General features: G+C 38.6%; 1 protein-coding gene across 2 annotated transcripts in view; it reads left to right on the plus strand.

Moving 5' to 3' along the window:
* Window positions 1-13551, plus strand: part of igf2r (insulin-like growth factor 2 receptor) — a 46188-nt gene that overhangs the window by 5473 nt on the left and 27164 nt on the right. For both annotated transcript variants that reach the window (XM_071467495.1, XM_071467496.1), the window contains exons 3-11: window positions 4490-4608; window positions 7253-7351; window positions 8094-8226; window positions 8638-8749; window positions 8984-9092; window positions 9350-9509; window positions 11634-11823; window positions 12327-12430; window positions 12987-13151. In XM_071467495.1, coding sequence (XP_071323596.1) covers window positions 4490-4608; window positions 7253-7351; window positions 8094-8226; window positions 8638-8749; window positions 8984-9092; window positions 9350-9509; window positions 11634-11823; window positions 12327-12430; window positions 12987-13151 — 1191 coding nt within the window. The remainder of the gene's footprint in view (window positions 1-4489; window positions 4609-7252; window positions 7352-8093; window positions 8227-8637; window positions 8750-8983; window positions 9093-9349; window positions 9510-11633; window positions 11824-12326; window positions 12431-12986; window positions 13152-13551) is intronic.

Here is a 13551-nt window from a genome sequence, read left to right on the forward strand (position 1 = left end):
GTTAACCATCCTCCTAATTCTGTTCCAGCAAACGTATCTTCTTACTGTAATTTGACCATTTGGACCAGTTCATGTGCTGCATGTACATAGTTTTAGTTAACTTGTATGAATTGGTAACAAAATAAGTAATAGATTCTGTATGACCCTCGGTGAACAGAGACTGATCTCTGCTTAATAACGCCAGCGTAAATTGATTAAGTGTAATCTAAAGCAACTCCTCTGTCATGCCTCATGTTTGGAAACAGAAAAACAACCGTGCTCCTCAAACTGAATAACACTGGAGAAATTAGCACAGAATCAATGATTTAATTCATCAAAAAAAAAAAACATTAATTAGCAACAAAATAATTAATTGATAAATTCAATTGTTTTCTCATCTTAAAAATGCAAAATATTAGCTTCTTAAATGTGAATATCTTTGGATTTTGGACTGTTGATCGGACAAATCTAGATCTTTGAAGATGTCACTGTCTCAGAACTTGATAAGTATACAAGTGATATAAAAATAGATTAATTGATAATGAAAATAGTTAGTTGCAACTATAGAAATCATTATATTAACTGAGAAAGTAAAGCTGAATGTTATTTTGTTATTTATATATATATATATATATATATATATATATATATATATATATATATATATATATATATATATATTACATTATATTATATTTATATGTATGTATGTGTATTGTAATATCAAGAACACAAATTTAACATTTCCTTTTACTTTTACTTGGATTATCTTGCAAGAATTAGTTGAAAAAAATTTTTATGATCATTATGCATTTTCATTTTAAACTTTACCTCAAGGTGATTTTTTTTTTTTTTTTTTAACCCAGGCTCACTCTGACTATTTTGGGGCTGTCTTTTACTGTCAGTTACGTCACTGTCTTTGATTTTGACCATGACTTCACTGAAGACGACAGGCTGCCAGTCAGAGTTATTTCCACTTCTCACAACAACAACAACTTGTCCTGCAGTGTGAGGCCGTGACCTTCCCCTGCTGTCAAATCGGTGTTGGTATCTCTCAGCCAGGCAGTGTCATCTGAAACAGATTTCTGACTGCGACAAAGAGCAGTGTCGCTTGCTGCAGGACTGAATACTGCCGACTCATGTTGTCAGTGGGGTTCATGTCCAGCTTGTTTTCCTCATTGGATTTTAGATTTTTAGTTAGTTTCCAAGAGGAAGATCACGGATAGAGAGTGAAAGAAGCAAGAGGTGACAAACAAGAAGAAGTGCTGGAGTTTAATCAGACTTGCTGACTTATCACGTGACCCATGAACACATCATCAAGCATAGAAACAAACACAAACAGACACAAATCCCCCCCCCCCCCCCCCCCCCTCCTTTCTCTCTTTCTCTCTCTGTGCTGCTTGTTCAAGGCTTCATTCATGCTCTCTGACTGGCTCTGTTCACGTGGTGTCTCCTCACACTTTGACATTTACATCTCTTGTGCTTCCTCAAATCAAAATCTCAGGAGAAAAGAAACCCTCACTGTAGAGTTGAAAAGGTGGATCAGTGGCTTCAATTCATATTGTATACAATGGTTTGCATTTGCTCCCACATCTTCATAAAAAAGTATTGATATTAGGGCTGCAGCTAAGTAGCCTATTGGTTTTCTGATTGCCTTTTAGATTAATCATTGATTAAATATCAGGAGATGGTGAAAAGTGTCTTCAGATTGTCAGATTTTTATGTCCGGTCATCAGTTCAAAAGAGATAATCCCTAAGATAATCAATTCACTATCATGTAAGAAAAAAGGAAACCATCATGATGAATCTGCTGCTCTCAGCTTCAGCTGTCACAACTTCACTCTCACACTCGTCGTTTTCAGCCGCAGCAGATTTTGAAACACTTTAAAAACCCTCAGTGTCCCACCTGCTCAGCATCAAACACTGGGCAGACGCAGTCAGAGACCAGCTGGTGAGGAAAGTGGAGCATTTAGCAGCTAAAGAGCCAAATTTTTCCCTCAGGAGTTGGCAGAGACCCAAAGCTGAGCTACAAGAGGAGTGAATATTGGACTCGGATTCTCCAGCTGGACAGAAACACAACTCCAGATAAATGATAATGCTCCTCTGTAGCTGCTGGATGAGAGAATCAGCAACTCAAGACGTGATGATACCTGTGTGTCAGAGTTTATGTTGCCTCCAAGTGTCCAAGAAAAAATCAGTTAATATAGGTTTAAATGCATGTTGGTGGTAATACTTTGGTACTTTTATTTCTGTGAATAATTCTTTCACATGTGGTTTACAGTTAGAAACAAAGCAAAGCAAACAAACCAGCAAAGAAAACCAGAAAATGATCAGTTTTCATTTTTGCAGCTAATCAGTTAATCAACTATTGCTACTAATGCTGCATAATCGGCTCCTTGTCTGTGAGCTCAGTGACGTCTAAATGGTCATCATCTATCTACTAATATCACAGGGGCTGAAGCTGCAGCCGTGCAACAGGCTGCAACATGAGCTGTGCTTCACATGAACGGTGTGAATGTACAAACAGCTCTGGCAGCAGCAGCAGTTGTGTGTTTGGTGTTAGTAGGTCACAGTGTTGTTCAGTAACATTCCTTTATGGTCCCGTTGTGACGGGAGTCCTGCCAAATCAGAGGAAGCAGAGGGCACACTCACTCATAATCACACGTCCAAAGCTCCCGCAGCTTCCTCTGAAACTGCCGTCATAGAAAAATAAAAGCTTCACAGAAGAAGTGAGAGCTTGTATATTAATTGCTGTGGAATATTTTTGAATAATAATTAAACAGAAAATAAAATGCAAACACAAACATAAAGATCAGAATAAGGTCATCTATTCAACACAGACTGACACAAATACGGTTTATGGGTGCCACTGCCTTTAGTAAACAAGGCTTCATGCCAAACGTGTGCATATCTGCTATACAGGGTTATTTTATTTGCTTTTATTATGCCTCCAAAGGTCAACTTCACTGTGACATCACAAAACACGTCTTTGGTCAAGAATTCATACATTAACTATAATAAAACACTCTTGATATCTTTTATTAAATTCCTTAAGTCTTCACTTGATTATATGAGTCTGGACAGATGAGGATGAAAAGTGAAGCTGACTGGTGGTGGTTGTAGTTTCCTTTAACTTCTTCACCTGTTTTACTCACTTCACCTCGAGTCGTTATAAAGACAACTTTAGTTTATTGATGTGATCAGGGAACGTTTCACAGAAGCAAAAGGAAGTACAATAACAGAACTGAAAAACTTGAATATGATCATTTACTACATACCACATGTAATATGAAAGATACAAAATATTCCATTAATTGTTAGGTTTTTTTTTTTTGTCTTTGGAATATTTTATTTTCAGATTTATTTTAAACAATTAAACAGAACACAACGCACAAACCCCGAGTCCCCACCCTACACATGTTTGAATAAAGGCCCAGGGCATAAAGTGAAACATCATCGTGACATCAGTAACGACCACATCCTTATATATTATTAATATAGATTAGGCTGCCAAATGTTCTTTTTCTGAGTGTAACCTTTTCATCTTTTTACAGCTGTTCTCTTCTGAACACGAATCTATCACTGAGGAGAACCATGAGATTTCCATGTCACTGTTGTTCCTTAGATTTGATGTGGGAGTTAGTTGTAAATCTACAAACACTTGTGAGATCCTTCAGTCAGCAAAGCTCAGGATCCAATGGGAGTTTGTCTTGTTTTCTGTTTCTTGCATTTCCAGGAAGAAGGAAACATTTTTAGCTACACTGAGTAACACATTTACAGAAACGAGTTACTCTCTCAGTGTTTTTGTTTTTTGTTTTTTTTAATCTGGCCGACTTGCTGTGAGTTTATTTAACTGCCTGAGTCTTAAATCAAGTCGGAGACTTCATGCAAGACGTTTCCCACTGCTCTCTGTGCCTGATGATGATGATGATGATGATGATGATGAATACTCTGTGCTGACAGCAGGGTCAGGATATTATGGTACAGAGGTTGTGAGTCTGCAGGGCAGTGGGTCAGTAGAGGTTAAGATATTACTCTGCCAGACTGTCTGCAACAGTAACACACAGGAACATCCAGTCTGAGAGAGTGAGCCTGGCTCTGTTTGTGTGGGATAATCTGAGAGACCTTCACCATAAAATCCATTTACATACTTTATATTTTTGATACTGTTTACATTACAAGCTGGTAACATGGTCTCTACAGCAAGTCTTTATGTTGCTCTATGTTATTTTTTGTATTATCCATGAGCACTAAAGCATACAACATCAAATGAGTGTAACTTTTTCTCTATCTTACAGTTTAAATGCCATTCTCTGCATTTTCACCCTGATATATTGTAATAATTGTGTAACATTTTTTGTTTATTTGATGAAGTCATCACTACCCACTGTTACAAAATATTTAATATGAGTGAAGTGAAGTTCTACGTAACGATTAAAGATGCTAAAGGCCTTGAAAAGGTGTCTGTTGTGTGTAACTGACCGTGTGTTCCTCTGTCTTGGATGCACAGGTGAGCTGTCCCTGCAGAGGCTCTCTGGCACAGTGCTGGATTACAACAGCACACAAAAATGTCCGGGAAGCACCAACAACATACAGACCAGCATCAGCTTTCAGTGTGGCAAGACCATGGTAAGACTCACAAGCAACACGTGAAATATTTTGTAACAGATGATTTGTGCTTTTTCAAGGCGAGGATTTAATATAACATGTAGGAAATGTTGAAATAATTTATTTGTGTTCAGTATTAGCTGCTTTTTGTGTCAGCCAACATGTTGAAACCAAACCAACCATAGACTTGCCGAATATCAATGCTTGCATTTACAGTTTATGCCAAAGTTTTGCCAAATTGCATTTTTTTTAAGTGAAAAGAGGTTAATAAAACCTCAGCCTGCAGCAAACAGACAATAGAAATGTGGCTTTGCTCAAATCAAAGTCAAAGTCAAAGTCAGCTTTATTGTCAATTTTGCTACACATACAGGACATACAGCACAATTGAAATTTCAGTCCTCTCGGACCCACGGTACAAATAAAAAAAATATATATAAAGATATAAATATAAAATATAAATGTCATGTAAACAGCAACAAACAAATCACTACTTCTTGCCACACATGTTTAAGTTCTGCCCACAAAAAGCTTCAGCTTGTGTTTCCTGAAGTGGTTCATGGTGTGTTTCGAGCTCTGCTCTGGAGCTTCTTCTCAGTTTCATTTTCTTGACATCTGCATCTAGAATTTGCTGACATTTAGTGGAATCCATTCTTCTGTGCAATGTTTCCTGTGCCGCTGGCTGCCACTGAACCCCAGAGCAGAATCTTTGCACCCTCATGCTTAACGGTTGGCAAGTTGGTTTCCTGTACAAAGAGATCGGTCACAAACCTCGCTGAGGTCTAAATGGTCTGTAATCAGGTTTCACCAGCAGAAATCCAGATGTTTTGTGTTGCACTCTATATGCAGTTCATTACATGTCATAGCCGACACTTTAAACATGGTGGAAAGATGCAAAGTAATAAACTGTATTTGAACATGAAGTTCCACCGTGAATATGCACTTCAGCTGTTGTGCAACACCAGAAGGAACCATTATTGTGCTTTGCTGGTTTCAGTCACTTATTTCTACTCAACACGTTATGACTTGACAAAACATGAGACCGACCAAGCTGATGTGATGGAACTGAAACAAAGATTAAACCCGGCAAAATATTTTTGATTTTTCATTTGACTCAAATTTCAGTAATAGATATGATCTTGTTTTGTTTTTTTTTTCTCTTTCACTGAAACATCAAAAACCTAAACTGGTGTTAACTGGATTGCGTCTGCTGTCAGCTGCAATGACAGGAAGTGAATGTGCGAGTGGAAATAATGCAGAGCAATGACAGTCACCTGCTCTTCTGAGTCAAAAGCCAGTGTGACTGTGGTGTGACGGGGGCGGCTGAGCGGTGGGCTGACACTGACATTTCCTGTTGAGTTTTCTGTTCCATCTGAGGATGATCCCCTCTAGATTTTCAGTGTACAAAGTCTGATGTGGAGAAATGAAAGTAGCTTTTATGAGACTTAACAAAAACTCATCTAATGCTGTAAAGAAAAAGAAGAAGTGAGGAGAGTCAGATGCAGATGACCTGTAAAAATTAGGAGCCTCAGCAGTTATCTTTAATCTTTCTTTTTTTTTTAGTAACTTTAAACATTTACAGACATGATTTACTGTTTGCTACAAATTGTTTACATTATGTATATTGACTTGATTAGTAAACTGTAACAAACAGTACAAACAATGTGATAATGAACCCCCAATAATCTGTTTTCTGTTGGTTTACATTTTAATAAAGGCTTTTTGGCCAGAAATGAAACTATGGGGGGTTTGGGTCTGTTAAAGGTGCCCTGTGGAGTTTTCCTTCTGTTTACTCCAGTGTTACTCACCAAATTTTTGCATTTCCTTATTTTCCTTGCAGTGCTTTATAATCAGATGTAGATCAGAGGAACAGTGTGAACCCAGTGCAGGAGAACAAACAACACAGGGAACATGTTTCCATGGTAATAGTAGGGTCAAAAACTCCACAGGGAACTTTTTTCATATATAAAACTGTCATCATTTTAATCTTCTCAGTGATAAATGAAAATAGGTTTTTAATTCACTTATAGTGTAAATCAGTGGCTCACTTCAGTAAGAGAGAGAGACTAAAAGAAAAAGAAGTTGGCTTGTGGCTGAAAAAGTTGCTGATTTGACTGAATGTAGATGAAAAGTGGGAAAGAAAAGACTCTTTTCTCAGCACGTGCTCTTGAGAAGCCCTTGAGCAAACACTGAACCCTCCGCTGCTCCAGCAGCAGCAGCAGACTGTGGCTGAACTGTGCAGCTCTCAGCTGTGAATGTGGGGAATAACTTTAAAGTTAGATATTTATAGAGAAGTTGACTTTGCCTGGTGTCAGTAAGTTCAGAAAAACATCATGGATGTCAGATCCAAGAGGCCTCACATGCCTCCTGAGACCAGCGTCAGGCAAACTAACATCTCAGGGTTCCCCCAAATAGTCACCAGCAGTAGACAACATATGTTAAAGGTTTGTGGATATAAACAGTGAATGTTTTACCGTGTAACTGAGAAACTGGAACATTTCCTATTGTGAAGTGGTTGATGTCCTTTAAAATGTTTTGTGTCTTTGTTCCTCAGCCTTGTTTCTCTCCAGAGCAGCGCTGCTTATGACACAGAATGATAATGTGCTGGTCAACCTTATCAACATGAAACTATCTGTCTTACTCCTTATCCCGTGTTTGTGTGCCGCAGGGGACCCCGGAGTTTGTCGCCCTATCTCAGTGCGTGCATTACTTTGAGTGGAGGACCTACACTGCCTGCAAGAAAGATAAATTCAAGCCTCACAAAGAGGTATGTGGTGGAATATTTGATCTGGAGGCTGACTCACTGGTTTTATGTGCAAGAATGAAACCGTTGGTGTATCTGTTCAGGTTTTGGTGTGATAAGTGAGAGACAATGAGTGAGGGAGGTGTTAAAGTGTCAATACAAAGTTTTTCTCCCACTCTTGTGAGGATGTACAGAGTTAAATTCATGTGTTTATCAGTGTTGAGGACAAGTCACATGTTGCCACATTGATCGAGTTAATGTTAGCTGAGTGTGGAAGAACTGAAGGAATGTGTGAAATGAATTAATGTGTGAGTCGTTGTGTGACATGAATTAAATCCATTTTTGTTGGTCAGTTGAATAGAACAAAATTGGAAAAATATCGATACATTTATGAGAATTTTTAAACTGAATTAATAAATTGGGATTTCTCTTTTAATTTTTATGCTTCTGTGAAACAGTTGTTGATTAAAAAAGAAACTACTTAAATCCAATAAACAGGAATCTGCTTGTCCTTAAATCATTTGAAGCTGGTTAAGTGTTGAAATCACTTACCTGGAACCTTACAAGTTACTGCTTTAGCTGAGAAGTTGCACATTAATCAGCAACAAATCAACTTGCAAAGACCCAACATGTCAAAGATTGGGTTCCTTTATTTTCAATTGCCGATATAAATGTTATTTCTACAATGATGTAACATCAAATGATTATGACAGTGTGACAGTAACATGTCAGTGCTGCAGTATGAACCTTCCTCCTGTGTGTCCAGGTTCCCTGCTACGTGTTCGACTCGGACGGTAAGAAGCACGACCTGAACCCTCTGATCAAACTGTACGATGGATATCTGGTGGACGACGGTGACGACAACATCGACTTCTACATTAACATCTGCCGCAGCCTCAGTGAGTACCTGAGGATGGATGACTTAGTAAATTGATGTCTGGGGTTAAATTGTTTTTTTGTTTTTGTTTTTTTAAACTTGCTATTTTTTTTTTGACATTTTTATAAACATTTGTCAAACCATGAGTAAAGAAACCTGCTGACATACACGTATAATATTATAAGATTTTCTGAAGATGAAGTCACCAGGATCTTAAGTCCTGCCATGATACATGTGATGTAATGCCAACTCACCGTGTCTATGAGTCAGTCACTGCAGTCAAAGAGCCGCTGCAGTAGCTTGAGCATTACTGCTCGCAGGAACATGTGTTCGGTGTGTGTTACACTGTGTGTTACCAGCCCACCAAGCTGAATTCCTAGTGTATGAAAACATCCTCTTCTTTTCCATCATCTCATATCTCATCCTCTTTCAGACCAGCCTGACAAATCCTGTCCAGAGGGCTCTGCAGCTTGTCTGGTCACCAAGGGCGGCTCCTACAACATGGGCTCTCCTACCACACAGCTGGAGCTGGTGGACAGAGACAGGTATCTCCTAAAATGAAAGCTAACTGCAAACAGCCCGTAGAAATCTGTGGGTCAGCTGGTGCTTTGATTTAGATAAGTTTTCTTTAAAAAGTTTTATGTTTGTCAGAACGTCCACAATCAATCCACCAAATGTCAGACTTCCACGCGTTAAATGTCTGTGTAGTTATAAACAGAGGAATAAACTTTAAATGTTAGCAAATGAAAAGCTGTGTTTCCTTCTTGTCTCCTCTCTAGCCTGAAGTTACATTATGAACTGAGTGCTGGGTCGTCTCGTCCAGCCATCTGTAAGGAGCACGATCCTGCTGTCACCATCACCTTCACCTGTCCGTCAAGCAGACATTCAGTAGGTTACACACATTCATATAACTGATGATTTTTTGCTGTCTTTGACAAGCACTTTGTAATGTACCTATTGAAAATTATTATTATTATTATTATCATATTCACAGAAAAAATGTATACATTTCATCACTTGCAAATACTCTGTCATATCTATGTGTTTAATTTTAACCTGAGGTTTGTGCTAAACTACTGAATTTTATTTTTAATTTGAAGTTTTATGTTCTTCTGTACTAAAAGGGGTTTTTGGTTTCATCACAGGGCAGTACTCCGAAGATGACAGCGGAGCTGAACTGTCGTTACGAGGTGATGTGGGTGACTGAATATGCTTGTCACAGAGACTACCTGGAGAGCCACACCTGCAAACTGACCAGCGAGCAGCACGACATCTCCATAGACCTAACGCCTCTCACCTTGAGCTGTAAGTGTGTGTTCCTCTGAAGCCAGGATCTCAGACTACCCAACCCACCCCTTTCACAATAAAAGACCAAAAAAAGTAAAAAGGCAGGTGTCCACAGATCCTTAAATCCAAAGTTTAGGAGCTCCAACCTCAGAAGCTCAATCTCCTTTTGTCTTGAGCCAGAAACAACCAACAAGTCCTGATCAGGAAACTCCGTCTTCCTGCTGCTGGTGTACAGCTGCAGTAGCTCTTTAGTGTGGGCAAGCGCCTGAACATGCAGGGCTCGAAACATGCTCACAGGAATATGGAACTAGATGCTGAAAGCTAGTGTAAAGAAATCAAATGTGGTTCTATCTTTTGGAGAACTTGGCTGCATCAGTAAGCGATGCGCGGAAGTCTTGCTAAGGCAGGTGAAGAGGGTGTGGGCCTGGATTTAGATATGCTCCTCAGCTGGTTGCTTAAACAAATCAAACTGTACCACACCACTCAACTTTTCAACATAAACACTGGATAACGACATGCTGATACTGCTGCTGTTATTGTGGCGAGCCAACACTCAGCAGAAAAGTTTAATGTGTCGACTGTTGACCTGCTGACATTTCTAATCGTAATGAGAGACCTGCTGTTCTCAGGGAACACAGTCAGACTACAGAGCAATAAGGAGGGAGAGGAGGGGGGAAGATTTGAATGTGAGACCCACACTCCAGCAGGTTTTTGTACCATTATAAAACCCTATAGGGAAATGAGCAGCCGTCAAACTGCTGTCAGTCTGCAAACACATCCTCATTCCTCAAACTGGTTCTTACAAAGGTAGAAATACAAGAACCAACTCTATTGGCAGAAAACACAGCGTTACAAGTGCTGGTTCATTAGCCCAGAAAGATGGATTTTCTTTTTTAAATTTCCAATGTTCCCTCTCAAATTATACACGATGACATATTTAACCTCAAAGAATTATTGGCTCAGAGCGCTGCTTTTTTTATCCCAGTTAGAGGAAGTAACTTTATGAGTAAACTGTACTGACCTTCCTGAATTTCCTCATTGTTGTGAAGAGAAAAAGGCTTTTTCCACTTCCTGCCACAGCTCATGCACAACATGTGTATGACAATCTTTCTGTGTTAATAAATGTTAATATGAATTTTTTAAAGCCAGACACTGTTAATTTCACATTGAAGCCCATACTCATTATCTTTAAAGGAAAAATCCACATTTTGTTGAAGATTTATACCAATCATTCATCTAATCAGTCTAAAGATCAATAATTCACACATTATATCTTGTTTTTACACTTTGACTCTCTGTACAGATTTAACAAATAAGTTCCAACACCTTAATATGCATTTTGGAGAAGCTAGAAAACCATTTCGCTGTAGCATCATATCATGAGAGCAAGAACTTTTTTAATCAGTAAAAATCTGTTTCATACCACAGCACTGAGTTATTCAGTAAATTTACTCCAGATGTCTTTATTTTCAGTATGTAAACAAACTGTTACAACATTCTAACTGTCAGATAGGACTGTACAGATTAACTACACTACAAATCTCTCCCAGGACGAAACTACCTCTATTACAATTGTAGTACAATTTTCATACATTTCATTGTAGTAATGTCTTCTAGTGAACTAAGCCTCAGTCCAAATGAAATGACCTGAATTTATTCCTCTTCCTAATGTATTTATATGAAATTATTCAGGACAAACATAACAGAAGTAATTAAAAAGAAAAAATCACCAACTGATTAAAAAATAAAAAAGTTACAGTTTTTTTATCACTGATATGGCAGTTTTTTTGGTCATATAATACAGCCTCATATAAATATTTAAAGTTGAAGCTGATCGCTTCCAGCTGTGATTTTGCCCATATTCATCATCTTTAAAGGAGCAGTTCCACAGTTTTGCTTTCTTGCTGAGAGTTACATGAAAAGATTAATGTTAATATTTTATATACATCTGATAAAAATATTCTAATATTCTAAAAGACATCCACAGTGGCAGTGATTATATTTATAGTAAACAGTCATGTTTAATCTGACATGGTCCATTGAGACTTACAGTAAGATGATGATGATGATGATGATGATAAGTAGTCATTGGACAAAAATGTCGGACTAAACCCTCCACGTTTATTTTGTGTTTGTGTGCAGCTTCAGACCATCCATACTACGCACATTCGGAGTCCGGCGACGGGGCTGAAAGCTACGTCTACTACCTGAACGTGTGCGGACAGATCCACAACAATGAATGTGGCGACAACCCGTTAATATCGTCCTGCCAGGTGAAGAAGAACGGAGACGTGAAGAAGGTGGCGGGAAGACATCAGAACCAGACACTACGGTAATGAATGACTGTGTGTGTGTGTGTGTGTGTGTCATTGCGTTTCTCCTTCAAATTCTGCGACTGGATGCAGAAACAATAAAACACACTCTGCTCAGTTCAGCACATTGAGGGGTTCTGCTGCTTCAGACTTGTTCTGTTATGACCAATAGCATTTAGCTGGATGCTGCTGTGTAACTAATATTACTGAGTCAGTTCACTGGCTTCATCTTGTGCTATTGTTACACTGTGTTTGGTGATTTTATGACAATCAAACAAAAGAAATAGAACAGACTGGATCTCAACAAGAGACATGTTGCTTATTTCCTGTTTGTGATCCTGTTCTTCGCCCTGTCAGGTTTCCTAATGATGTCTGATATTTATATTATAACAGATTAAAAAAGATCTTGGTGGCTCACCTGTTGGAGCGTGTGGGTCCTTGCCTCACATCTTTAACATCTGGCCGCTGATTAAATCAGTGAAGATTTCTTAAACCTCCCTCCCTGTGTTTTTCTCCTCTGCAGTTACTCAGATGGAGATTTGACTCTGATCTACCCAGACGGCGACAGATGCTCCACTGGCTTCCAGAGAATGACCATCATCAACTTTGAGTGCAACAAAAACGCATGTGAGAATCACCATGTTATTTTCTGCTGACTTCTCTCTGTTCTGTGTTTCTAACAACATCTGTTGAGGACTTCATTCTTTCCACTGGCGTCACCTGGTGGTGAGATCAAGAATCAGAGTAAGGATTTCAGATTCAGCTTCACTGACATCCAAAGTGCATGGAGAAGGAAAATAGTCAGGACGACATCAAACCTCCACAAACGCCTGTCCTATAATAACAACTAACTGTAAAATTATTTGTTAAACTACATCTCTTTGTTTTGCTTTTTCAAAATGAAACCAATCAAGCCAAAGGATCCTGCAGGTCCTTTAGTTTTTATCTTGGGTCCTGTTTCCTGGATCAAAGTGAAACATCTTGTATTTTTCAGCATTTTTAGTTTCTTGAGAAACTTTTCCTCCAGCATCAAGTATTTTATTTAATGTCTCATGCGGTGACTCATTTGTGCATTTTTACTGTCACCTTGTATAATTTCCACACAGGTTGTCAGACAAATGAATCATGATATAACTTGGACCTTATTCCTCCTGCTGTGGTTTCCCTTATTTCTTATCTGCAGCTAACGGTGGCCGAGGGAATCCAGTTTTCACCGGTGAGACCGACTGCACTTACTACTTTGACTGGGAGACAGCCTTTGCCTGTGTCAAGGAGAAGGAGGATCTGCTGTGTCAAGTCAGAGACGGCAGCAAACACTACAACCTTTCACCCCTCACTAGATACCCCAGTGAGTTTAACGGCTCAGTTTATCACGATCTGACTGTGAGAGTCAAAATCTCTTTTGAATTGTAGCCACACTCCAAATTTTATTTCAATTAATTAATTTATTAACAGGGCTTTGAGATTTCTTGTGATAACAGGAAATTAGAATTTTGAAACGTGGAAGACATGTTTCTTTTTCTTGCACAAAAGGCTGCACTACATCTTATTGATTTGCAGTATCATTGTAATAATTTGGCCCAATTTAAACCAGTTCCACCTCTGATATAATGACATTTATTAATATATTTATTATAATATATTAAAGAATGTATGTTTATGTAAAGCCCCATTTGGTTGGGAGTTAACAGTTGGTGGATACAGTGTGACCTCCACTTCCCTATCTCCAGTGTCCATTACCAATAATC

This window comes from Trachinotus anak, unplaced genomic scaffold (genome assembly GCF_046630095.1).
Source record: "Trachinotus anak isolate AG129_WGS33_773 ecotype Australia unplaced genomic scaffold, CSIRO_AGI_Tana_v1 ptg000031l, whole genome shotgun sequence".
Taxonomy (NCBI): Eukaryota; Metazoa; Chordata; class Actinopteri; order Carangiformes; family Carangidae; genus Trachinotus; species Trachinotus anak.